The sequence below is a fragment of the Ooceraea biroi genome, chromosome 8 (genome assembly GCF_003672135.1).
Source record: "Ooceraea biroi isolate clonal line C1 chromosome 8, Obir_v5.4, whole genome shotgun sequence".
Taxonomy (NCBI): Eukaryota; Metazoa; Arthropoda; class Insecta; order Hymenoptera; family Formicidae; genus Ooceraea; species Ooceraea biroi.
The window spans coordinates 8,741,431-8,768,962 of NC_039513.1; the positions used below are offsets into that span (position 1 = coordinate 8,741,431).

General features: G+C 45.9%; 2 protein-coding genes across 5 annotated transcripts in view; one reads left to right on the forward strand and one right to left on the reverse strand.

The window, feature by feature from the left end:
- On the reverse strand, positions 1 to 27,482 carry LOC105275676. Its single transcript, XM_011332690.3, has 4 exons — positions 25,007 to 27,482; positions 2,658 to 2,912; positions 2,157 to 2,386; positions 1 to 1,209 (listed from the first exon to the last, which is right to left on the reverse strand). The coding sequence occupies exons 1-4, from the start codon at positions 25,053 to 25,055 to the stop codon at positions 883 to 885; spliced, it is 861 nt and encodes a 286-aa protein (XP_011330992.1). The 5' UTR covers positions 25,056 to 27,482; the 3' UTR covers positions 1 to 882.
- LOC105275675 (dedicator of cytokinesis protein 7) overlaps positions 1 to 27,532 on the forward strand; it is a 143,885-nt gene that overhangs the window by 71,997 nt on the left and 44,356 nt on the right. For 2 of the 4 annotated variants that reach the window (XR_893273.2, XM_011332688.2), the window contains exon 20: positions 22,953 to 23,037. Coding sequence is in view for 3 of the 4 variants with exons in the window: in XM_011332688.2 (XP_011330990.1) it covers positions 22,953 to 23,031 (79 nt within the window). In the remaining variant the exon portion in view is untranslated. The remainder of the gene's footprint in view (positions 1 to 22,952; positions 23,038 to 27,532) is intronic. The other 2 variants (XM_011332686.3, XM_011332684.3) reach the window with 1 other exon arrangement.

The window sequence follows — 27,532 nt, forward strand, 5'->3', positions numbered from 1 at the left end:
TTGATTAAACCATGTTTTTATTACTGCAATCAGTTCGATGATAACGACGAGACTTGGATCATGTAAAAGTACAGTGAAACAAAAGCGTCACATCCCTTACATCACACGTGGAACTTTGCACGCCGTCGAGGAAGATCAGAAATGTGGAAAATATAATCGAGTTAACCACACATTACGCTATACGTCGAAGTCGAGCCGCGTTTAGGGCTCGCGTACATTTATATTTTTATTAAACTATGCTTCTGGTCTCGAGACGAATGATAGGTGCCCTCTCGAACGCGATACTTCAACCGCGTCACTTTCCCCCCTTCGCACAGAATAATTGCTCGTGATTCCTTGCGCGTCCCTGCAGACGCACGAATACGTTACTTTCATTGTATGTTCTCCATCGTCTTCTTCCGCCTCCACCCTCTCCCTTCCCCCCAGTCCATCCAGTTAAAATTATACACGATATAATTTGTAATACTAATTCACAATTATACACTATGTACAACGCCGCTGCGTCCGCGTTTCCGACCTACTTTACGTAGTGGTGTATTGCTATCGTCGTACCTCCGAGGTTGTCCGCTACACGATATACGGGGTGTTCTAACACTGTGTATACATGCGAGTGAACGTGTACGGGACGCGCGAAGGATTCAGGACGCCGGATGAACGTGTATCGCGCTCATCGGGGTTGCGCCCTGGAGACTACGTGCATCCGCCGACATCGCGATCGACGTCGATTAACACGTAGACAGAAGCTGATGACGATATGCGACATTTTCCCGATATCACGGGAACCGAGCAGAGACGTATGCACTAAACAGCATTTTGTAGATTTTTTCGTTTCTCTCCTTCTGGAAAACATTGGCTTGGCCAATTGCATTCGAAGGAGCAACGTTAAACACGCAGAGATTCGTGAATCGCGTGAATCATGAGCACCAGCCAACAGATCAGAGCCGGATAGGACTCGAACTTTGACCTCGAGCCCGATTTGGGTGGTTCTTGAGCGAGACGTTGGTTGCTGGCGGCGAGAGTCGCGATTCTGGATGTCTCCTGGGCCATACTGTTGGCGATTCCTGGCAGTGTCGATCGACAGACCAGACTCAGACTGCCGCCGGGAAAATGGTATCGTTCCAGGCGCACTGTCAATCCCAATCGCGTCGAGGATATCACGCTTCCGTCTATATAGCCAGCCTGCAAGTCCTTGGTTAAAGCTCTGTTCACCTGTCGAGAACCATCCGGAGTTTTAGCGTTCCAAAATTTCGTTTCATGTTGTACGTGAATTTTAATATACAGCACTAAAATTTATATTTTTGTAAATTTATTCCGATACGTAACATTGAAGATTTCAAAAGAAATAGTTTATATGCGGAAAAAGAGCTTTCTCCTCCAATTCAGTTTCCGATTCTAAATTAAAAGCAGAATTCCGTGAATAACGATGAAGTTCCTGGAACATTGTCTCATATCAATTATTCCCGCGAGTTACGATTTTTATCGTGCAAATGGGGCACCCTTTGCGCCTGCATGGCAATTCCGAGCCGTTTGCACAAGTTTATTTCCACGAGGAGTTAATTTGCGGCTCGTAGCGCGGTATTTGTTGAGACTTGAACGTGCGGCCGGTCGGTCGGGACGAACGAAATAAAAACGCCCGCGCGAAGTGGTCTCGCTTGACAAATTGTCGCTGAATAAACCGAGTAGTACCTTCTCGCGAATGACGTGCGCAGCATAGCATTGAATAATGGGAGTTATGCGGTTCATAGTTTGCCATGGCCACGTAACAAAGCGAAAGCGAGCTTTTTGAAGATGAATTACGGCGCACGATTAATTACGAAATTTTTGTTCGTTTTACATCGACCAATACTATAGAATGTCTCACAATTACCGGGTGATTGTTCTGAAATAAAGCCTTTTCAACATTTTTATTGAAAATCGCAATCATTTTTGATTGACAAACCAAAAGACGGTCAATATCGAAAAACATTTAACACGAAAGTCAATCGATCTCTATTGACTATGAATGATTTGCAAACTGAGCAAGAAATTAAAAATGCATGACTATAAAATATGCAGGATCTCGGGAGATAATCTGGCACACGTGATCTCTCTTTGAACTCGCGCGCGACCTCTCGAAAGTTCAACTGACGGAAAGCCCGCGAACATCATCGACTTACCTCTTTACCGTTCAAGATGAACGTTAAAACTGCCGGGGGGTAACTCAACCCCGACGTGCACTCCGCTTCGAGGATCTCCCCGACTTCGTAAGAAGGTCGCACCCCGTCGAGTATCGGCGGCCCCTTGGGAGGCACTGCTACGCTCATGTTCGCCACCCTATAGTCCGTCTGGAAATTCGGTCCTTCGGATGACACCTCGCAGCCGTAAGAGCCCGCCAGATTGGCCTTACCTGCAACATCGCGTCAGCGAAAAGAGGGTGGATTAAAAATTCGACAGAATAGTACTTAAGTCTCACAAAGATCCTGACGATTGCGCGAGTCTTGATAAGACCTGGCGATAAAACGTGCTCGCTTCTCGTCGTCGGAGAATTAATCCTCCAATTTGAACTTTATTCTCTGATAAGCATACCCATTAAGCAAAAGCCTTTCACGAAAGCAATCGAAGCCAAGCCTGAGACATTCATTTTCGACGTTATAGACGTTGTGTAAATAAGTGTGTACCTTTTCGCGTGTTCGGGCCGAGAAGTGTCACTTTCTCGTGATCACTGTGACTGATGTCGACATGCACCCCGTCGACGTAGTACTCTCGTCCAGGCGAGCCGGGCATGAACTTGAAGAACTCGATGCCGTCTTTGTACCATGTCACCGAGTAGAGATCTTTGCCACCGAGATCGTATTTGCACCTGAGCGTCACCTTTTCCCATCTCGGATCAGCAATGTTGGGTACTTCCAGCGTTTGAATCTGCAACCCGTTACCTGTGCGACGAAAAGCACAAACCATTTCCTTATTTTATAACTAAAAATTAATTATCAATGTAACTTAGATTTCAAATGTTTCGAGCGACATTAATTTACAAAATTTCTGTTCCCGATTTGTTTTTCATTTTTTTATGTTAAAACAGAATTAAAAATATTACTTTTTTTACGCTACTTTTTTACGCGATGAAATATAACAATTTGAATGATTTAATTAGTCAGTTATAATAAAAATTGACATTAATAATTCGACATATGAGAGGCCTCGGGAAAAGAGTTATTAATGGAAAATATTTTAGCTGTGTAATGGAATCTCAGCGGGAAATAGCATCGTGATGACCGACGTGCGCGTTAATTTATTTATTTATCATGCATCCACAGAACGATTGAGACACAGCGATAATTAAAAATATTCGATCAACCGAGCGCAATAGAACACTCTAAAGCCGACTGAAATTAAAAGTGGCCGCGAGGCAATTATAATCTCGTGCGAGATTCTTCAGAGTACCAACAAAAAATTCATCCACGCGTATCCTTTTTGCGGCAATAATAGATGCTTTTTGCGATTTACGCAAAAATCGCAGAATAAATATCGCAGACATATAGTGGCAATATAATTTCACAAAATATATTGAAAATACAAAACAAAGTTGCAAATGCTATCATACAGAACAAATTTAGAGGGTATATTTGTTATAATATTTTTCAAATAAGTTACAATCACCTATAAAAACATTGATATTTATAAAAATACTGGTATCCGAAGAGTTTATTACTATTCTGTCAGCTTTAAAAGCAGTGTATGACACTTTTGTTATTAATATCTCAAATAAACGACCAAAAGAGAGAGAGAGAGAGAGAGATTTATCTTCGTTTGGGTTTGTGTACGAAGCTTCATCTATTAGCGAAGATGACGCGAAGCATTGGAGAACAATTAGAAGAATAAAAATCGCTCGACGGTAACTTTTCTCACGTGCGTCAACATGTGCACACGTTTACACACAGTTAAGATTACATAGTTGTGGTATGGTCACACAGCATTTATCGATTTATTTCAAGTACTTTGTTTCGATAACGCTCACTTGTACAATACTTTGACGTTTTATATCAATTTAAACGTCGTCGCGTATTTTTCTCTCAAACAAGCCGATCCGCAGAACCAATATGTCGAATCGGTAGCTTTGTATCGGATAACGTTTTACATTTATTACAACACGTCCCACGTATTACTCTCATTGTTGTCTCTAATAGTTTTTCGTACCACACACGCGATGAAAGCCCGGCTCTCTCACGGCTTATAACCGTTTTTCCTTTCAACCGAGAATTCCCGTTTAGTTAGCAAGTGGTTTCCCGGCGGTTTGACCATTCGCTCGCCGGAACAATAACGGACCTTTTTAAATAATTCGTCGGCTTTTCAGGCTTTGTGTTGCAGTAAGCAGTAGTTAACCGGGAATACAATGGAGCCACGCGTACTCCTTTGAGCTTGCTCCGTTAGTCCGCAGGATAGATACGCGGGGGCCGGGTTGGTTGCCCGCGAGCTTAGTTCCAGAGTGCGAACTCCTAGGGGGAAACCGCGATTCCTGGCTTCTTCTTTCTCGCGCGTGCTTGCGCGATACGGGATGTCCGCGCCGCGCATTCAATAAAGTACGTATCGGGATACGAATGCGCCCGACGTGCTTTACATTCCGACGGCATAAATATATCGAGCGGTGTGTCGAATGCGCGAACGCGCCAAGTTGCGGGCGCATAAACAGGAAAATGGATAAGCCGAAATGGCGCGTATCCCGATCGCAGGTAAAAGTTGTCACTTGTATGAATAATCAATAGTCACATTCACAATAATGGTCGCGTATATTATCAGATTCGAGATACTCTGTTCCACGCAGCAGTTTGTTAGCTTTATCGCGTAGAGGTGAACGAAAGCGGTTTGCTGTACAAAGATCGATTTTAGATTAATTTTAATTTCTAACTGTGTAATTTAATAGGGTGTCGCTAATGCGATTGGAGTAGCCGGTCGATGATTGATTATTAAATTAATAATCGAATTACAGCCCATCCATGCGCGCGCGTACGTGGGGACCTCGCTACGCGCGCACTCGCTCGGTGTGCGGCACCGCGCGCGAGTTCGTCTATGCATTACGTTTCGAGTGCGCGTTGCGGTCGACGGCCGACGAGGGCTTTCGCTCAAACGCGCTCGCGGGAAACACGCGTTTGCGGATTTCTACGCACTGCTTGCAGCGTGCGCGCGTGTGCATGGCACACAGCCGAGAAGCGTTTGACCCGAATCGCCAACGATGCTTTTCGAAAGCGCCGCGACGAAAGCGTCCGCATGGAACAGCACTTGAGGACCGATATACTATGACGGAAACTCTTTCCGCCGCCGACGATGCCGGAAACGTTGAATGAACATGCCGGTCGACGCGAGCGTCGTCGTCTTTGCGTCGTCGCTTGCACAGAAGGGGAGTGAGAAAAGAGAGGAATCGGCCGGCCAAGGAGGAGGGGCCCGGCAAATCGCGCTTCCGCCGCAATAAAATTATAATTGCGAGCCTGCGCGTAACGAGGGGGTTTATAAAGTCTCCCGCTTACCTCGTTATTATCTGCTACTGCAAACACGAACCGGAATCGGGTCCCGAGTCTCGTAGCAACGCGTGACGGACGTTTTCGTCCGACAGCTCGCGTCCCACGCAATTAGCGGGGATGCGCGCACGCGAGGATACACGCCAGGAATCAAAGGGGGAAAAGTGGAAAAAATATAGGAGAGAGTTGTCAAGCACGGGCACGCGGGAACTCGTCCGCAATAAGGGAGCGCAGACGGCGAGAAGGGGGCGGAGAACGAGAGACAGACGGATAGAGTAAAGTAAATATTATATCGCGACGGGATTTCCATGTCGACCGCACGAAACGATCGTGGAACAATCGCGGCGGAGTCACCCTCCTCCCTGCCCCTCAGTTTCGCGAATTTGAGTGGTTATAGAGTATGGTCGGCGAGTCCGTGCTTGCGCCGACTGGCATTCAGAGACAACGACGATGTCACAAGCGCGCTAATTGTGTACACCGCGTCGCCCCGATGGGACTTCATTATGCCGATGTCGAGTGCCGGCGATACGACAGGGAAAAAGGGCTGGGCCACACAAAAGGACGCGATGGGAGGTGCAATTAAAAATTACGGGCTGCAGTGAAAAACCACGAGAAAATCACGAGAGATAAGCGCTCCACGAGAAAGAAAGAGAGTGCTGTTATCATGCGTGTTAGCGGCAGTTAACGAGATAACACGAAATCGCCCTTAACAACATAATAGCGATCTCGTTATTAGTACCGAGAATAGGTGTTTAACTTTTAAGTGTTGTACACGAGCATTTTGCGGAGATAGTTTCGCGCGATATCAGAAATAATTCCTAAAGGAATCCGATGTCGGGACGAACAAGCTACGAGACGACGAGATTAAGATGAAAATAAAAATAAAAATTAAAATTTACACGTGGATTACATTCTTAAGCATCACCTGACTCCATTTCGCGTTCACCCGGAGTCACTTTGTTGCGACAGCGTCATCTGAATATTCCACGACGCAGGAAATATCGCGAGGAGCATAAAATAAAGATATATAACTGCCTGAGATGCATCCTCAAATGAAAGCTACGGCGAGAGAAAGAGAGATAGAAAGAGAGCTCAAACGTGTCGCGTGACGGCTTCGTATCGATTATGCCATTGAATTGGTGAGTTTTAACGCGTCTATAAGTATGCATGCGCGTGTATATGTGTGTATGTAGTCACAACCATAAATAAATTGTGGAACAGTCGTCCAGCAAAGGAGCGGCGGACAGTTTCTGCTTTGCGTGCCCAAAGTCTGATGTATCGCATATGCGTGTACGTGTGTGCCCACGCGCGCGCATTACGACGGACAGTCACATTCGAGAGCATCAAGCTCGTCCAATCGAGAGCACGCCGTGTGCGCGCACAGCATTAATTAGGGGACCCAAAGGCCCCCCCCCCCCCCCCGACACGCGCCTCTCTTTTGCCGCGACCTCGATTGCTATCATCGGCAATCTCGTTATATGAAACTAGGCAACAGCGGATACGGTTATTCCTCTATTGTCGTGATTACTATCCTCCCTGCCGCGCACACCGTCATTCCGCAGTCTGGTACGCTGCAATTGTGCACCCCCCCCGGGATCTCTTGCCCTCCGGGTCCAGAGGAGCGTGCGCTCGGAGCGGCGACGACGACGCGATTTCGCAAGAGCCGGATAAATGTGAGAAAAATCGCTTCGAGATGGACGCGGACTCGTTCGAAGTCACGTTCGAAACCGCACCGAATTCGCATCCGCGCCGACTTCTTTGTGCGACCATCCTCCCCCTGGGCCCTTCTCGCCAGCCCGCGAGCTCGCTGCCGTGAGGAGAATTTGCAATCCGTCTTCGGAATTCGATATTCGTTGTTTCCATTACGCAATCAGCGTTGCCGTAAAGTACCTTCTGGGTTTAAAACGTTTAATAAGAGGACGGAAAGACGAGGACAGGGTGAGATGGTAAATTAGCGGTGGCCGTTATTTTATCGTCCCGCCGACAAATTGAACGACGCTCGCGGAATTACTCGGCCGGATCTTAATCAAACACGCGGAACAAACTCGAGCGAGATAGTCGTCGTTTGAAATGTCTTTGAAGAAGGACGGCGCGTACGACAGGGCGTACGGTAAGGATTACAGTCGTCGTGTGGGAACCACGACCGAAAGATTAATTAGACAGATTTAATTACATTTCCTTTTGCTACGACTTACTTTGCTGCAGTTTCATTACCGTAAATTTGCTTTGCCTCTGTCCCCGTTGTATGCTGTTTACTTTGCGCGCGGTAGTAGACAACAATACCGGTATATAATACCGTATTGCGTTTCTTGTTCACAAACATCGTACTTACATCTGCATCGTGTTGCCGCAGTTGCAGGGGAGAAATTTGCGAGAATGGCGGAAATCATCGTACCGCGTACAGGCAAAACTGGGCGAGCACGTGGCAGAGTTTGCTCTCTTTCTCGTGTCCGCCGTAATACGGTATTATTTATGCAAGCTGATCTTCGCGCTTCTCTCGGACATCAATTTTTATTCGATGTTACAAGAGAGACATTTTGTCACCAATAATCTATTCCAAATGCTACGTCGCATTTGGAGCATCAAAGTTACCTCGAGAGAACATATGTATGTGTACGTGTATGCATATTAACGATATTATATATTTATGCATTGCAACTATCGGAAATGGTACTTCAACGTCATGTTTGAGAAAAATTTTATTACGAAAACCTAATATAGCAACTAAAACCATAAATTCAATATCAGAATTAAAATTGAAATAATCGGAGCAAAAAGTTCGCGCTATTATGGGAATTGTCGAGGAGATTTGCTTTCAATTTGGTAATACCGACGAAGCGGTTGCACGCGGATCGAAACTTCGCTTTAACGCTCTGCGGTCGGTGCGAGACAAGAGACACCATAAATACCGCTCCTACGATCCGCATCCGATGGTTAATTTACACGGCGGACGACAAAGGTCCCTCCTCGACTGCGGCGTCCCTTGGACCGCCTCGGGGGACACCGTGCACCTGCAGCGCTGGTCGGCCGGCGCAGCTGCACGACCTGCGGAGAGGAGAAATAGCGACCGTAGCGGTGACCACCACGTGCTCTCTGTCACCGTCATGGTGACAGCGGCCGGGCAAGAAAACCTATGTAGGGTCAGGGCACATCGGGTAAATTCGTAAGCAATTATCCAAACTTGGCGGAACGGGCGCACGACGAGTAGCAGCTACTACGGAGTCGGCCATAACGGCATTCCTTACTCCTCCCGCGGGATCGTTCCCGAATTAATGCATAGCTTGTGGCTAGAATACCGTGGTTTGGAAGAGAGATAAAGAGAGAGAGAGATAGAGAGAGAGAGAGGGCAGCTCGGAAGGGTAGCTTGGCTTTGAGAAGCAATTATCGGACCACCACCTTTCTTTTCCTCTCTTTCTCTTTCTCACATCCCTCCTGCTTACCACGTCTACTGTCGTTAGTTCCGAATTAAATCCAACTCACGTTCTTCCCGTCGGCGAACATCGGCCGAGCGATACTCACCGCGCTAATATGAACGGGAATTTCTTTTTTCTCCTTTCGAGATATCGATCCATCTCGCACACGCGCGACTGACAAAATGATTAACGAATGGAGATGTCAATGTTCGTTATCAATTTTATATGATATGATATTCGCGCTCGGTGCAAACCTTTTTTTCACTCGGGAAAAGCCGCCCTTTGGAGAATGATTAACTTTATGAAAAATAATACGGGGTCGGCTAACGATGTTTCACGGTTTTGATCCCGCACGTCCATCGACGAGACTTAATTTGGATTCACTTTTGTACGAGAATTCCGCTTTCATGCTGCTACCATCGGATGTTCCTGCCGCTTCAATTGGAATGATACGGGTGCAACTCGGTTGCCAGCACCAAACGTTTAGTCCTTCGTACTCCGTTTGAGTACTTAACGGGTACTTAGCAAGGCGGCCATTCGCCGCATGCGGTTTCTCCTCGTCACACTTCATTTTACGGCAACACGGTTTCATTGGCACACGAGCTGACTCCACGTACAAGTTAATTGGCCCGCTGCACAAAGACCCTCGAGCGATCATAATCATCCGATCACGAAATACAGACTCTCGGCACACGAGACGTTAATTTTCGGAAATTCAAGATGAGTATTAATGCAAATATAATTATATAACACTCGTGAAAAACTTTATGTTTTATGCAATAATATGTATGCATAATTCCGTATTACATCCATCCATATTTATAATAATATTCATGGATAATGCATATTAAATATATCTATATATAAAACATCTAACATGTAATCAATGTATATGTAATAAATTAATCAAATACATTATATATATATATATATATATATATATATATATATATATATACAGGGTGGTCCACTTAAATCGATCATCTTAGATATTTCACTTGTTTTTGATGATACGAAAAAATGTCTAAGGAAAAAGTTGCACCGTTCGAAGGGGCTATCATGATGACAGAACAACAATTTTTTCAAGGCTATTTTTTTCGGAGATGCAAAGGTCAAGATAATTTTTTTTAATGGAACTACATATTTTTGTTTGCGCAATTTTATAGCCAACATCGTGAGGAGTTCAGCGACCTATGACAACATGACCTTTAAATGATCTTGAACGCGGGAAACAGAAAAATCAAACTTTATGCTCTTCAACACAAAAATTTATTTAAAGAGGTGTTCGAAATGATGTCCTCCGACTTCAATACATTTTCTAATACGATGCACAAATGATACTCTTACCCTTTTTATCATTTCTGAATTTATACTAGCATATGCATTCAAAATGCGCTCTCTCATGTTCTCTTGTATAGTTGGTACATCATTGTAAACAGTGTTCTTTAACATTCCCCACAAAAAAAAGTCTAAAGGATTCAAATCAGGAGAATGTGCTGGCCAACTGATATGTCCTCCTCTTCCTATCCAGCGTCCATGGTTAGTGAAAGTTGATTCATCGGTAAACAATATTCTGTTGAAGAAGAATTCATTGACCTCCAACTGTTGTAGCGCCCATTGACAAAATTCTATTCGATTAATAAAATCATTTCCATGAAGTTCTTGATGCAATGCAATGTGATATGGATGAAATGAGTGGCGTTTAACAATGCGTAAAACACTTGTCTTGGAAATACCAGTATTTCTTTGTATTTTTCGAGAACTGATATGTGGATTATTTGACACTACAGCCAAAACAGTAACTTCCGCTGGTTCATTAGTTTCCAAACGAGGTCGCATTTTCTTACGTGAACAAACACTTCCAGTTTCACGAAATGTTGTAATAAGACGGTCAAAAGCAGCGCGAGACGGTAAACGCTTTTCAGGGTATCTTTGGCCGTACATTCTCTGCGCCTCTGTAGAGCTTCTTCCGCTTTCACCGTAAATAAAAAGCATTTCTATTCTTTCCTCTTTCGTATAATCAGTCATATTTAAACTCTGATATCGAGAAGCTCAGGAAATGAACTGAACTGCAAAAGCATTTCACGATCATAAATATTTACATACACATACACACACGCACATAATACATGTATGGAATTATTTCAATCTTACATTCCATTGAATTCCAGAACATGAGAGTGTTTACCGATGAATCAATGTTCACTAACCATGGACAAGTAAATAGAAGAAATATGAACTATTGGACCGTCGAAAATCTAAGGTGGCTTCGATAAGTAGAACGTCCATGGAGCCTTAGAAAATGTATTGAAGTCGGAGGACATCATTTCGAACACCTCCTTAAATAAATTTTTGTGTTGAAGAGCATAAAGTTTGATTTTTCTGTTTCCCACGTTCAAGATCATTTAAAGGTCATGTTGTCATAGGTCGCTGAACTCCTCTCGATGTTGGCTATAAAATTGCGCAAACAAAAATATGTAGTTCCATTTAAAAAAATTATCTTGACCTTTGCATCTCCGAAAAAAATAGCCTTGAAAAAATTGTTGTTCTGTCATCATGATAGCCCCTTCGAACGGTGCAACTTTTTCCTTAGACATTTATTCGTATCATCAAAAACAAGTGAAATATCTAAGATGATCGATTTAAGTGGACCACCCTGTATATAGGACATAAGATGACATTTTTCGGAAAAATGTTTCAGACAAAAGTTACTTACTTTTCGATGGAGAATAAGAATCTGCAATAAAAAGTTGGGGTTTCAATTTAAGAAATTGAAGGTGATCTTCGCGTGACCTTCAAACGACTATTCAAGGTCAAACCAATGGTATCATCTTATGTCCCCCTCGAAATCGTGACATGTCTGTCTGAAACATTTTTTCGTATCTCTTTTAGTTTTTTAAAAAATCGACTGTATAAATTAAAATGGGCCACCCTGTATATATATCAATAATGATATATATATTTTCGATTGTGCACTTTGCATACGTCAATATCACAAACTCGTGCGTGAGTTCTTGAAGAGATTTACGAGACTCGCGAAGGGCTCGGTTATTCATCTGAGGGGATCAATACGCAGTTCTTTCTCAAGTTACAGTGGCATCCACCAAGTGCACGAATAATACGTCTCTCGGGCGGATTTTTGAGCGCACTCGAAGCCGGCGACGTTTGTAAAGCAAACGCGAAACAGTATTTAGATATCTCGAGAATCGTAGCGCGCTTTGATGAACATCAATAAGACACTCCATCTCCTGGTTGACGGCGGTCGACCGAGCGAGCGGGCGAGCGTTTATGGAGGACGGGCACGTCGTAAAGAAACGCTCCTCCGCGGCGATTAAAGTGGCAATTGCAGACGGAGGGTAAACTGAACAATGTCGTCACTAATTTCAGCCAATTGCGGCCGCTCTGTCTCGTTGTCCCGTCACAATGTCCACTCGCTCGCTCTCTCGCTCATGCGTGCAGTCCGGAACGAAATGCGTGTGCGTGCGCTCGGCGCAACGAGCGAGTGAATTACGCGCGTAAGCGTGCTCGCGGTAATTGCAAGACGAGCTATAAGGAGCCGGGAGAGAGGGGAAAATACCGCAAAGACAGCCGCGATCGCAATAAACAATAATACGGCCAATTAAAGCGACGAGCAGTCGCCACGATGTTAACCGCGTGTCCGTGTTCGTCGCGGAACAAGGCTCGCAGCTGAAGAGCGTCCCTTGGCGAACGGAGCGTCTTCTTTAACGAGGAAGCTTCACACGACGTGCAATATCTGAAAATTAATGTAAGGGCAGAGCGCGCTTAACAGATACACAAATTGAAATACTCGGTTGCTCTGCCCCGAATGAAATATTCCACCCCCGAGTTCAAGTGACAATACGCACCCCGGCGGAATCAATGCGCTTATTAGATTACACGGCGCGCGTCGTATGCGTGACGTTCCGCGCGTGGGTATTCATTTTGCGCGCGGGAGCGCCCCTGGGAGCTTCAATGTACACCCTTATCGCGTGGCGGTGGTGAATATGCACAGCGATAAGCAACCCTGACGTTTAAGACTACCCAAACTGATCGCTAGAATAAGCGCTGCGTGGGAGCGCTCTCAAATGCCGTACACGTGTCTGCTCGCACACTTCGGCGGGCAACTGTCTACCTACACTGTCAAGTGTGCCTGTGTGAGTGAGTTACTTAAGCATTGACGCCTTGACGAAACGACGTCTTTTCCGCTGGCGAACAACTCGACGCTGCAGCCTGACCATTTGACTTCCCGACCCGCCCACATCTCGTAAAACGGTCCACGCGTCTTCCCACAACCGCCCTCAAATTTTCGAGCAATTTGTATTAATCAGTCCGGCACGTCCTCCCTTCATCCCTCGAAAAAGTCTACCCGCGCGAAGGCGTCGAGCTCAGCGAGCGAGAGCGACTTGTTTTAAGGGGGGAGCCTGCTTTAGAACGCTGAAAATAAGGTATATTTTACGAATTGGTTTTGGAGAAACTATACAGCGGATCATTATAAAACTTTGATGCATTTATTAGTACATGTTTAAAGATAAACAAAATTATTTTTTGATTTGAATACATCGCTCGTAGAGGTCGTCCTGGAGAAATCTTAGTGCAGCCGCGTCGCCGGCATTGCAAATTGGTGAGCATTCTCCTGCCTCCAAATTTCGTCTAAACTGAAAAATTGAAATATCTTCTCGTTATTTATGAATTCCCATCGTCGATGAACCAAAGAGAGAAGAAAAAAGTTGAAAAGTGCCAAAATGGTGGAGCTTAGAACACAAAAGTACGATTTTTAGGCAAAGTTGTTGAACTTTTTCATGCAAAAGTAATTGTTTAACTTAATGTTTTTATGAATATTAAAGGTTCATCGACGATGGGAATTCATAAATAACGAGAAAATATTTCAATTTTTCAGTTTGGATGAAATTCGGAGGCAGGAGAATGCTCACCAATTTACAATGCCTCCAGGACGACCTCTACAGGCGATATATTCAAATCAAAAAATAATTTTTTTATCTTTAAACATGTACTAATAAATGCATCAAAGTTTTATAATGATCCGCTGTATAGTTTCTCCAAAAACAATTCGTAAAATTATACCTTATTTTCAACGTTCTAAAGCAGGCTCCCCCCTTAATGTCGTGTTGTCAGAAGCAGGATTACGCACGATATTACGAGCCCCCGTATATAATTGTGTATTTGATCGTAGGTGGATCTTGGTCCCTGTATAATTTCTCGTTACGCGACAATTCCGATGCGACAGATCTGTAACTCGCTTTTATCTCAAAATACAGTGATTCCAAAGATCGAGCGTGTTTTGTGAAAAGCAAAAATAGTAACGGAATGTAATAACACGAGTCTTAATGCATCCTGAAGTTACATAAACGCGTTTACCTTCAATGTGTACATAAAACAAAATTGGAGAGGTATTACTAATTGCGGTGTAATAATTGAGCACGTGATAATTGCGTGCACTGTGTTATTTTTAAATTTCATATCGTCGTTATTTTACCAGCTGATTGTACAATACTAATTAAAAGTGCGACGAATGATCGATTTTCATGAATAAACGAACAATCAAAATTAAATGCAAGCAATTAACGACAACCGGTATCGCGGTTTCGTTCTACATCGAATGTTCATGTCACGCAAGTGTTCCATTCACTCAATTTGCTATTCGTTTTCGTACATTTCACCGTCGAATTAAATAATACGCACACGTGCAATATAACGTAATGGAACATTTCATAAATTCGTGTGTAATTTTCGCGCTGCTTGATTTCGTCGGCTGCATAATGAGTTATTTCAAAGCTAAGAATTTAACTGACGATTCACAAAAGCACGAGAAGCTAGCAGGGAAGCTTATGCACCTCGAAAGTTAATGAGGTTAATAGTCTCGTTACGAAAGAACGACGACTCGAATTACGCTCGTGAAAACGTGGCCGCTATTCCCAGAGTTCTCGCGCGAATAAATAATTCTCAGCGGGACGGATCGCCGCGTATCGAACAAAGCGACATAGTCGGAATTAATTTGCTGTGGACGCACCTGCTGTTAACATACCGCAAGAAATTTCCCAAATTTTACCGCAAAACGAAACGTGCCGCGCGCGCTCCGCAGGCTTTTCATAAATCGTCATGCACGTAAGTCCGTTTAACTCGAAATTTATTCCGCCAACTCTCGACTTGGCGATATAACTGTCCCTCCGAGCGGAAGAGAGAAAGAGAAAGAAGGAGGACAAAGAAAAAAAACGGAAAGTGTGAAAGAGCAAACGAGCAGAAATACGCTCACTCGCGACCGTTGCTCCCTCTCCGGTCCAAGGGGCGGCAAAAAAGAGTCGTAAAGCGTATCGATGTGTCGATGTGGCGAACGAGCAGATATACGCGTTGCCCTCCTCGTGCCGGCACATTTATCGCGCGCGCTTAATTAGCGACCAAATAACGCGATTAACGGCGGCCGACCACGCGCGCGGCGCGACGCGGACGGTTTGTCGCGCTTGCCGCACGAATCGGCCGCGAATCTCCGAAAACCTCCGCCGGATATCGGCGTATACCGCTGAAACTGTTGCACGCGACAGCTAGAACTGCAGCCGGCGTCCCACAGCTGGAGAAAAATTAACGACACAAAGGGCCGAACAATAATGCGCGGCCCGCGCCGGTCGTTGCGCCGAGCTAGTTTATTCCCGACGACCGGAATATCGCAGTGATACCGGCGCAGCACGCGATTTCCGTTATCAGAATTGCGTGTAATTTCGAAATAACGTAAAGTACACCTTCGTGATTTCTCGTGGCTATGATGCTGAAATTTGCTGCGCAAAGTATGTTCTTGTTACTTTCTATCTGATATTCTTTCAAGTTGTACTCCTTACGTTAAAGTTTGTAAGCGTTATCGATGAGTCGTGTCGAAAGATAAAGGACAGATGCGATTTTTGCCGTTACTCGTAAGGAGCCGGGAAACGAGGGGCGAGATGAATCGTCGAAACTTTTTGCTCGCCACGGTGTAAAACGCGCGGAATGGAATGGAACTCGAGGTATCGGCTTTGCATTTGATCAAGCGTGCGATGAATAAGGAAAACTTGGCCGCGTTCTATGCATCGGAAGCTGTTGCGCTCGTAAGCCTGAATTGTAAGTTCGCACAGCTGCGAGCCGCGCATACTGAGAAATAATATTACACGGGGAATAAATGATAGCATTCCGAATCGTAAATTATTCATAATAGCCATGTCAATAAAGCCATTTTTAGCTTCCCCCATTATGAAATCTCTGAGGAATAGCGTGATTGTATAATAATTCAAAACGAATAGAGAGAGAAAGAGAGTTACAATTCTTATAAAATTAATTTACATTAGAATAGTAATCGCGAGAAAATAAAACAAGAGCTACAAAACTACACGTTCGTTCGGCAACAGCAGCTCGAAAATGTTTTTCATTCTTAAAAATAATTGGATGATTGCTAGGTTCTCCTAGCTTCAAGGCGAGTCAAACAGTTAGGGAAAAACGTCGTCAAATTATCATATTGCTTGCTGAAGACACTGACGGCGCCAATAACGATGACTTACTCGAAATAATCGGTATGCGGTGATGAAACTATTTTAGCGAGAGGTGAACGTAGGGAGGGAAGCGAAGGCAGAATTAGACTCTCACCCGGATACGGGGCAGAATAAAATTCAAAGTATCGGCTTTGCATTTGATCAGCGGCGCGGCGAATAAGGAAGCCCCGTATCCTGCAGTATCCGTGCCCGCGACGAGGCGAATCAATCCTCGAACTTCAAAGGAATCTCACCGCTCTGATCCTTCGGGATTCCCTGATACGCGCGGAAGTCTTTAATCAGGGAACGCGGAATCGACGGTCCCCGACGGCACGTCAACCTCGGGAATGATCTCGCTCGCCATTGTCTTCGTGAGCCGACCCGTCCCGCCTGTCGCGTGGCATATTAATTAATTCGCTAATTATTAAACTAATTGGCGGCTTAATTGGCTCGCAAGACAAGCCTCGCACAGATGGAGGAATTGAGAGCTCATGGAAGGGATTATAGAACGCTTGATTGTGCACAACGATATGTACGTTGAAGAACGTGCCAAGTGAGCCTTCAGACGCAATTCTTTTAGCCGTGCTTCTCCGGAGATGGAGGCTGAACTAGTCCAACGTTAGATTAGTATCTATTAGTATCTAATTGTCTCTTACAATCGTCCTAATTAATTGGCTCAATTAATTTGCTGTATCCTGTACGTGGTAAAGCAATGTTCACCATTCGGAAATGCAATACCTCTTGATAATCAAACTCGAAAAGTACATTTAAGAATGCTGCAAGGAGAACTTGGGGAATTGGGAAACCGATGGGACGGATCTCCGTTTGTTCTTCCCTTTGCCCAGTCGTAAATTCATTATACGTTAGAGTGAGTATTGACAATCACAGAATAGCTGTTATATTATGTAATAGACGATATAGGGAAACGAGAGAAATGAGAGAGAGGCGACTTCCCGGAGCTGCGGCACGTCGCCGGACGTCCACGCGATGCGATCGACCTTCCCTATCGATTATCGCTCGCGTGCGGAATGTGCCGAAATGCAATCGACGGTATTGCACACGGCAATATGCGTGCGCGATCGGACGGAGGGGTCCTTTAAGCGAACGCGAGATCGACAGCCCAGAGTGGTGCTCCAGCCTGCCGGGTCCCGCATCGCCTGGCTCTCGTTTTCCCATTGTTTCTGCGAGCGACGTTGAGCACGCGGCCGAATAATAAATGCGATCTTGCCTCTCTCGCTCGCTCTACCACCACTCGTGGAGATCTAGTTCGGCAGTGGACAATGGCGATTGAACGTACGAACCACATTGGAGTTCCTTCATTACCTCTCTCGCGTTGTCAATTACGCGTCCCGCCGCTACCGCGAGAGTAGACGGAGCGAGAGGAAGAGAGAGAGAGAGAGGGGAATTCGTCGGTTTTCTCCGTCGTGATTCTTTTCCCTCGTTTATTGTTTTGCTTCGATCATGCTGGAGAAAGCCACTCGATTAATGTCACACGGACGCGCGATTATGACACCAATCTTCATTAACACGGTGGCAGCCTCTATATCGCGGATCGCGTTTCGAGTGCCTCCGCTATAGTACGCGGGCAATAATACGGCATCGTTTTCAGGGGGAGAATAGCTGATTAGAATCTTATTCTATATAAGGGATCCCGGTGCGGCTATAGCAACGCGTTTCTCGTTTCTCGCGAAAAACAGACCTCTCGAAGACGGGCGTCACGTTGCACAAGCTAAGTAAGCGGATTCTCCTTTTACCGGTCAACAATGAATCCTCGACGGCTTCCCGTGGCCCGCTTCCGTCAGTTACTACTCCCGGCCAGCGCCAAGTGTCTTCGCATTCACTGGCTTGGAGTGATTCGCGACAGAACACGGAGTTTAAGGGGACGCGAGCAACGCAAGTGCATTCGTGTCGATTACCGTAATTGCTGCAATTCGTGAGGTCCCGGTTGGCTCGGCTGGCCGGCTGGTCGGGATAAGCAGCGTGGATGCAGGACGGTGATGATCGATACGCTACTGGCGACTCGCTCGTAACAATGCGACCGATTATGGTAATTAAGCACGGAGACAAATATGAAATTAATACTTGAGCGTCTGTCACGCCGCGTAACGTTCCCACGGCACTATTAACCGCACGAGACGCGCATACATACGCAGGGCTTTTACACATGTGCCTGTGGGCTCGTGTGCCCGTGTGCACGCGCGCAATAACCAACCGATAATTTCGGTATCGGTTTGCGCGCAGGTATTACGGCCGCCATTGTTAATTGCGGCCATTGTTAAGGGGTCGGGTATTCCGATGCTGGCGAAGTTAATGCCCTATATTTTAGACCGATCCTGCACATCATATCGAGATAGGCTTGAGGAGACCAGAGAGAGAGAGAGAGCCGAGAGAGCGCGAAAGCACGCGTATTGTACGTGCCGATTGAATCGAATCACTTTGCATTGTTGATCCTGACCGCACGACTCGTTTATTTCGAAATTGATATTAAAAAATTCATTTTACCATGACGAAAGCCCGTGTGGGAGCGATTTCCTCGAGAGACATGTTACAAACACACATACATGTTTTATTGTATTATTCGTTGTAACTGACACGTCGTTCCATAACGTACGTGAGTAACGAGAGTCGAAGGGACGCCCCTTGACGTATTCAAATACCGTGATTGTCGTCGTTGTAATTTATATATCGCCGCAAATTGTCGCAAATAAAATATCGTAATCGACATATCATGAGTGTTCTTCCTTTTTGCATAACTGTGTGCTAATGGGATTGCCAAACCGCTGCTCGTAGCATCGCAAATTCGTGCAGCTGATTTCCAAGCGTCACCTCGACGCGCGAGCGAGTAGTAAGGGGGGAACCTGCTTTAGAACGTTGAAAATAAGGTATAATTTACGAATTTTTTTGGAGAAACTATACAGCGGATCATTATAAAACTTTGATGCATTTATTAGTACATGTTTAAAGATAAACAAAATTATTTTTTGATTTGAATATATCGCCTGTAGAGGTCGTCCTGGAGGCATTGTAAATTCGTGAGCATTCTCCTGCCTCCAAATTTCATCCAAACTGAAAAATTGAAATATTTTCTCGTTATTTATGAATTCCCATCGTCGATGAACCTTTAATATTCATAAAAACATTAAGTTAAACAATTACTTTTGCATGAAAAAGTTCAACAACTTTGCCTAAAAATCGTACTTTTGTGTTCTAAGCTCCACCATTTTGGCACTTTTCAACTTTTTTCTTCTCTCTTTGGTTCATCGACGATGGGAATTCATAAATAACGAGAAGATATTTCAATTTTTCAGTTTAGACGAAATTCGGAGGCAGGAGAATGCTCACCAATTTGCAATGCCGGCGACGCGGCTGCACTAAGATTTCTCCAGGACGACCTCTACGAGCGATGTATTCAAATCAAAAAATAATTTTGTTTATCTTTAAATATGTACTAATAAATGCATCAAAGTTTTATAATGATCCGCTGTATAGTTTCTCCAAAAACAATTCGTAAAATATACCTTATTTTCAGCGTTCTAAAGCAGGCTCCCCCCTTAAGCGATCGGGAATTCGGGGCCATTTAAGTCACTCCCGACGGTGACTCTTTCGAATTAATCGTCGGCGCGGGATTGGAGCGCTCGCTACGGGGGATTATCTTAGGAGCAGACCAAACATCGTCCTGAGGGATTGAACGGGTTCCTGGAGGAAGGTTCCTTGGTGTGGCGACCTGGGACGCGGGATCCGAGGAGCCATCTGTCTTATTGCCGATGCGCAGCATGGCTCTCCCGTACCCTTCGCCCGTCCAATCTCCCGTCCTCCCTTATTCCTTGCGTGTTTACGTATGAAAATGATGCACTCCAGCGGACGGGCTCCTCTCTTGGTGCATTCCACCTTCGTCTGCTCGGAGGGTCCGACCTCCGATGCACGCGCGCGCGCGTTCGCAGGAATGACCTACATTATGCGCGCTCCCGTTACTGCGCTGTTATTATCCTTCCCCATTCGAAAGGCCATCCTGCAAGATCATTAATCTCGTGTACCTAGAAGCCGCCATTAAGGGAATTATTCGGAGAAGCGCGTTATTTCACGGACGACACGTACAAAGGGCGACTTTCAGGTTCGCTTTGATCGCTTCCGCGCGTGGATTATTAATTTTCTAAAAAATCGCTAATTCCTGCTGATCCCTCAGGGAATAGAAAAAACAACTGGAGAAGCACAGGAAATTGTTTGAAACAACACGCGCGTGCGTGATAACCGGCGGTGAAAAAAATCAAGCGATCACCCTCGTGGAACGTTAACTCTTTCGAGTCCCCTGCTTTTCCTGCTTGGCGAATCAGGAAACCGCGCGTCGTAAAATAAATCATTCCGCGATACTTCGGGGACGTAATGATGCCTGATTGATGACGCGTTTTTCGTCCCAGTTTGTTCGGACGTACGTGCGCTTCCCGTTACACGTTACTTCCCTCACGCAATTAATCACGATTACTGACCGCGATATTAATGAAGACGCGGTTCGATGTTCGCCCACAATTGTAATTCGCGCTGTATGCAGATGTAACTTTAAATAGGAAAGTTATATATGCTCGCCTACGTGGCAGCGAAACACAACCAACCGTAAGCGAGCACCCATGATGTGCTAGTCGAAGTTGCCCCGACTCCCTCTCCCCTCTCTCTCTCTCTCTCTCTCGTCTGTCTCCTACTCTCAGGTATGTGCGATATTTGTGCACTTACGTACGTGCGCCGTGCACAGAGTGTTATTAAGCATGATAATAATTCGAGTGGAATACCACAACCCCTGGTAGCGACCGATCGCAGCGTGGCGATAAGAGCGAATTAATTCCATGATGATGCTAGCTTCGCTAGAGCGATCGTACTCGCGCATCACGCACGCACACATCAGTTACGAGTACGCCTGTTCCCTCTCCGTCTGTTCCCAGGGCACCAGGAGAAGCCGTTGCGCTCGCTTGATCTCGTTGTTGTAGCAAAATTTTATCAAAACTTTTCAAGCCACTTTTCTCGATACGCCCGCGTTCCAGCTCTACCCGCATTAACCGCAGAAAAGTATCCGATGATATTGCGGTCGATTTTTCTCAATGTTTCAAACTAGGTTTAATCGAGAAAACAATTAATGATGAAAATAAAAAGAGGAAGAGAGAGAGAGAGAGAACTCGCCGAGAGCTTTGGGCTAAATCGCACACAGGCGCGAAATCTTATTCTCCAACTTTAGATACGCTTCAATTCGATGGAGATGTTATTCGTTACTTCGTGATGATTAACGTTGCAAACGTCGTCCCGTGAGATATTCCCGCAGGTCGGAGACTGCGCGAAAACGCACGCAGTCGGAATCATAATGCCGTGTATATCGTTGAGTTTAATATTTAATCTGCATTTCGTAAGTGCGCACGTAAGTATACACGTTACTTCACTGTCGGCACGATGGAGCAGCTCTCGAGCAGCGTCGAGCGGTGATTCTCTCAGTAATATTCGCGTTCGTGAAGTCACTTGAACTCTAATCCGCGAGCATAAGCTCGAATCTCGCTCGCTTAATACGGCCAAAGAGGCATAGTCCGGATGAGGCTATCGGCCGGTACCTCTTGAATGCACTACGAATAGGCAGATAGCGCAATCAGATGTAGCTACAGTTAGCAGATATTACCCCCTAATCCCGTGTGACTAGCCCTTTCGTTTCGTTATGTATCATCTGCAACGGTAGCGCCGATAGTGCAATTCATCCCGTCGTAGTATGATTAACGTATCGGTTTCATTAACATCGTCTGCCTACTCATAAATAATACTTTTACGAAAATATACGAGGATAATAGATTCGCTTCTCTCTCGTACATTCGAGTCTGTCCACTCCATCAGCGTTAAAGTGAGTAATTTCGTTAATCTCTGTTGAGAAAACTAGTTTAAACTTCGCGCTAATTCTGCCCAATTGTCTCGGGAAGACTCGGGCATCAAATATCGATAGACAAATATCGGCACGACGAGACGCGTAGCGATGTACTCGACCCTTTTTCTCACGCGACCGTTGTAGCGAGCGAACAAATAAGTCGATCCACTGGCGAATAGCTTACCGATATAGAATTAAGGCGGATTTGTGCACAGATCTGAAAAACGAAAAAGGCGACTGATATCTGGAAGTCACGGAATCAATCGGATGAGTAGAAATTTTTCTTTAATTTGATTTATGAGATTCTTTGCTTGAACAAAGCATTGGCTAATTTTGTATCTTCTTTTCTTGTGACTTTGAGGTTCACACGTATATTTTCTTGCTTATTTGTATGTGACTGATGTATAATTATTTGAAACTGTTTGAATGCATTGTTACATATTTTTCGTAATTATATATATATACATTTTCTTTTGTTTATTGAAATACTGAACACATTTATTTATACCTTATCTCGCACATTTGTAAAGGGAAATAATCAAGTTTCAACAATCTCGAAAATCGTTATTAATTTTTACTTGTTATTCATCGACTCATACATCTTTGTGTATTGCCATTTACATGTTTCTCAGACAGTTCGTATCATTTTAAACAGGTGGACATTGACGCCGCGCATTCCAGTGGCTGCCGATAAACCAAAGGTGCGCGATTTCACGAGTGACGTGGTGAGTTAACGAATGGTAAGGTTTTAATGAAACCCGGCTCCCTGAAATCCGTCTTCCTCGTCGGCAAACATCGATCGTCGTCTCGGCGAGATTACGCGTGCGAGCGCGATATTCTAATGGGGCGGCAGGCGTAGCCGGCCTTTCCTCGCGCATTTAGCCGAATGGGTTAAAACTGCGGTTATTTGCGGTGCACTTCGATCGAATTGGCTGCCGTTTGCATAATCTCCTTCGTTGCCCGCTTCGTTCGCATTCCCGCGCACCTTTCTTCCGCTTGATTTCTCGCCCTCGCGCCCTCCTTTTTCCGTCCGCGCGAAAGCAATCGCGTTTCTTTGGAAACGAAGGGGAAATTCAGAGCCGGCGATCATGTGTGATTTATATTAAAAGATGGCCTTTTGCAAAACGAAAAAGGCGCAACGCCGACGAATCGTCCCGACTACGACTTCTTATCGACGATCGGGATTTCCGCAGATCGACTGCGTTTACGCGAACTCAACGACGACGACGATGTCGTTGACACTGGGGCGTTCTAGGAAGGGGAGACAAATGGTGTACCATGATCGCTTTGAGTCTTGCACGTAACCGATTTGAATAAATTCTCGCACAGCCGTACAAATTGCTGGTCTTGCTCTTGACGTACCGAAATTGCGAGATTGTTTCCGCGGCGTGAAATAAAAATATTTGTCCGCGAGATTTATGGGTTTCGTCGGTCAAAAATACATCTCTCTTGAACACAAACATTTCTTACATATTTATTATAAATAATCTTGAAGCTGAGCGCCGCTTTTCCGTGCGCGATCGTTTGCGGGACCACAAACGGGGGCATTGCATTCGTAATTACCGCATATAAAATTATCGCATGCTAGATATCGCATGCTTTTGTGTGTAACATGACGCATGTGAATTTAACGAAATCCTGCGGCTCGAAATGCGAAATGATTTTGCGTTACATGAAACGAGCGGTTAGCGCGATGCGCGCACAAAGCGATAATCGTTAATGTCCATAGTAATTGTCCAGCGCGCGTTATTAATACAACTTAATTACTGGTAAGCAATCCGCGGGGCACGCGTATATATCCGCGACAATCTCGCCGGTCGCCGGATGGGACGTGCGATACGCGCCCCCGAATTCGCAATGAGGATTGGAGCCTTTGCGCGCACGGATTACACCAGTTACGTCAAGTTTGTCGCGTTACATGGCTCGATGAGAAGTTAATTCTTGTTAAATTACGCCGGCTCTTGCTGCCATCTCTACTATATATATTATATATATATATATATATATGTATGTACGCGTGTAATATATGTACGTAAAATTGTATATCGTTCCAAGTGAAAATTTCCCGGCGGGCGTTCGCTTTAAACGCCGCTGAATATTTATGATCGCAATCTCTTTTCATCCTACAGCGAAACGAGGTTTACCTCCGTAACGGCGACGGGATGTACGCGGCGCGTATCCGCGATGACTTTAATAACTAGTTAGCGGATTAATTGCGTCACTTTGTCGCCGTTTATTTACCTATTACGTAGTTATCGGTGGAATGACGTATCGCCCGCCCGCTCGTGCGCGCGCGTGCGGGCGCGGGCGCGGGTGTGACAGGATTATTCACTATGCTAATCGCGCGCAGCGCTACTGCAGATAAATCTTACTCTGCCTTTCCGATTGCCGTGACGTTTCAGCATCGTCGTTGAGAAGGGGATTTACAGTTCCCTCCGACAGCCATTGAAAACGTTGCGTCTGTCTTTGAGGGTAATTTAAAAATGATATCTCAGCAGCGAGGATCGGATTCTATGTTCCTCAAAAAGAATTTCAAATATCCAGAGCGATTAAAATTACGTTGAGAAATTACGAAGGGTCGGCGTGTAGATCCTGACTGTTGAAACATTAAGATCGCATTAAGAAGAATTAACAAAAATTATACAGCGAATTAGGAAAAGGAAAAGACATTTCGGGGTCGTAGTCCCAGCGAGATTAAAGCCGTCTTACCTGTCATCAAGGAAGCGCAGAGCACGAGCGACAGTAGTACGAGCTGCATTTTAGTCGGACACTTGCCGCACCTGGAGTACAATTCGCCGGCTGCGTGCGAGTGGTGCGCCGCTTCTTCGTCGTCTACGCTGTCGAGTACTTCATCGTTCACTTGACATTTGCGCGGTGGGCGGATAATCGCAGCCGTTTCTACCGTGGAGCCGTTTCTACATGGGAGAAGGAAAGAGAGTCGCTCGAGAATTTGCGCCGTCGGGAATTTTCACTTAATCGTGTCCGCTGCTGCCGCCGCCGCCTCGACCCCCTTCGATCTGCACGTTTCCGGGATGACAGTCCGCAAAGATCGCACAGAGAGACACTTCCGTTCTTCTTTTCGCTTCTGCGGTACTTTAGAAACAGCCGGACGTCTGCGCACGGACGGAAGTCGCGTTGCCGCGATTCCCCCGAACCGGGATTCCTTCGCGTACGCCGATTTGTCGTCGCCGTGATGTTTCTGCTACGTTCCCTTTTTCTTGATCCTCTGGGGGGATTCCTCCCGGAGTCCTGAGCTTCTCAAAAAGATCTCGAATACCGATCGCGTCGTTTTAGCGTGAAAAAAGAAACTCCATCTTGCGTTCGGATTTAATGGAACGAGCGGAATCTCTGTCGGCGCTCTCGTCGTGATTTATTTTCGCGCTACGAAATGTAGCGCCTTTCCTTATTTCGCTCCTTGGGAAACTCGCGGATACGGTAAAGATTGGCCGCGGCACCCCGCGGGCAGCAGCTGTTGTATCGCAGCGATCCGCACCCCCCCGCGAGCCCAATCAAAATTGAATCTATCACGCCGGGCTTTTTATCCTGACGATACTTATCCGGCGATTTATTTGATCAACGAGGGGGAAGAAGATTCCCTTGATTGCTCGCGCGGGCGGGGATGTTTTTCGACGTCGCCACGTGTTTTTTTAGGCCAGCGCGATAACTACGCTCAGCTTTCCTGTAGTCGTGCGAGGATAGTTTCGTCGTTACTCCGGCTTACTTCGGTCATTCCGCAGGGGTCTTTCCAGGCTTAACGGTCTTCCTTTTATCGTCAGTTGTTAGACGACGAGCGTCGCTTTCCTCGTTGTCCTGCAACGTTTCTCGTCCTCTCCGCAACTTCCTCCGAACTCTCTCCCTCGGGTGCGCTCGCTAACTTTTTATGCGAGTAGCCTCGACGTCTCCCCCGTTTCTTTCTGTTTTGCACACCTTGTCCAGGTGTGCGCCACACCGCGAGCACTCGTGTATCAAACGGATCGCCTCCTCACGACGCTTATCTTTTCTTCACGCATGACGCGACGTCTTCTCCCCGTGACGCGAATGGCATTAGCGCCGTCTTCGTCGTTTCCCGTGATCTCTGTTAATTAGCGCGGGATAATTACTCACAGCGACGCGAAAGCCGACGCGAGGAGCCTCGAGCAGCCGAGTTTCGCACCGGGCCCTCCTCTCGGAAGTTGGCTGGAGAATGCGCTCGGAGAACAAACGGAATGTTTTCACTTCACCAAAGACTCGTCATCGTTGATGAACTGACTCCTCTTCCGGCCGCGGTTCGTTAGTTGTATCAAAGCGAAAGCCGCGTTGCCTCACGAGCGCAGCGGCGCGAAACTCCTCACTCGCAAATTTCATCCGGCGCTCGCGATCGTCCGCCGCGCGCCTGATCTACACTTTATTTTCCGCCCTTATTCCGTTACACGGCGGACAGAAAAAACGGATTGTCAGGAATCAGCGAGTGTGCATTTTTTATCTCGCAGTTTTATGCACTCTCTCTCTTTGTCGCGCGGTTCTTTTCCCAGCGTTGTGTCAGTGTTTCTCGTAATTCGGTACTTTTTGCGATCTTTCCGACTCCTCGCGGGAATGCGGCGTTCCGGGCGCGACGAGTTCGAACGAGATGCACCACCATCCACGTGACACTTTCGCCCCAGGCCACGTGCCGCGATCGCGACTGTCCACCCCTACCTTCTTTCGCCGCGGTGCTTTTCTGCACCAGCGAACATGATTCTTTGCGTTGCACTGAATTATTCTATCGATCCGGACAACAACAGGAGCGCACTTTTCAGCAGATTGGCTATCGTCACTGTATCCTATCACTGGTGAATCCTCATGCGTATCCTCGTGAGCGCACTGTCACTCTCAATCACACGACGGTTCATCGACTTTGTCGAGTCTCATTGCATCGCGAGTCCCTCGATTTCAAAACTTTTTTGCCGCGAATTCTTATCTCGCTTCTTATCTTGTAAGAATTCTCCACAGGACCAACAAAAATGATTTCACCCAAAAATGACGCGTCACAAATTTGTTCTCATGCATCCCACCCCATCCACTTTCTGACTCCGAGGGGAACTCGCGTGCGGCGTCGATGCCTACGTACATGCGTGACACCGTGCACTCGCGTGCAGGTGAGTTCCAAGCGTTATTACAAGTACTCGAGAACCTTTTCCATCGGCAGTTCGTAGTTGACAGAAACCCTTGGCGGGAGCAGTACGACGAATAAGGTGCCACTCCCACCCGCGCATGCTC

Excerpts from the sequence above, each read along its gene's own strand:
- LOC105275676 (XM_011332690.3), bottom strand. The coding sequence starts at position 25,055 with ATGCAGCTCGTACTACTGTCGCTCGTGCTCTGCGCTTCCTTGATGACA. Across the intron at positions 2,387-2,657 it reads CGGCCCGAACACGCGAAAAG|GTAAGGCCAATCTGGCGGGC; the intron begins GTACACACTTAT and ends GCGATGTTGCAG. Across the intron at positions 1,210-2,156 it reads TCATCTTGAACGGTAAAGAG|GTGAACAGAGCTTTAACCAA; the intron begins GTAAGTCGATGA and ends GGTTCTCGACAG.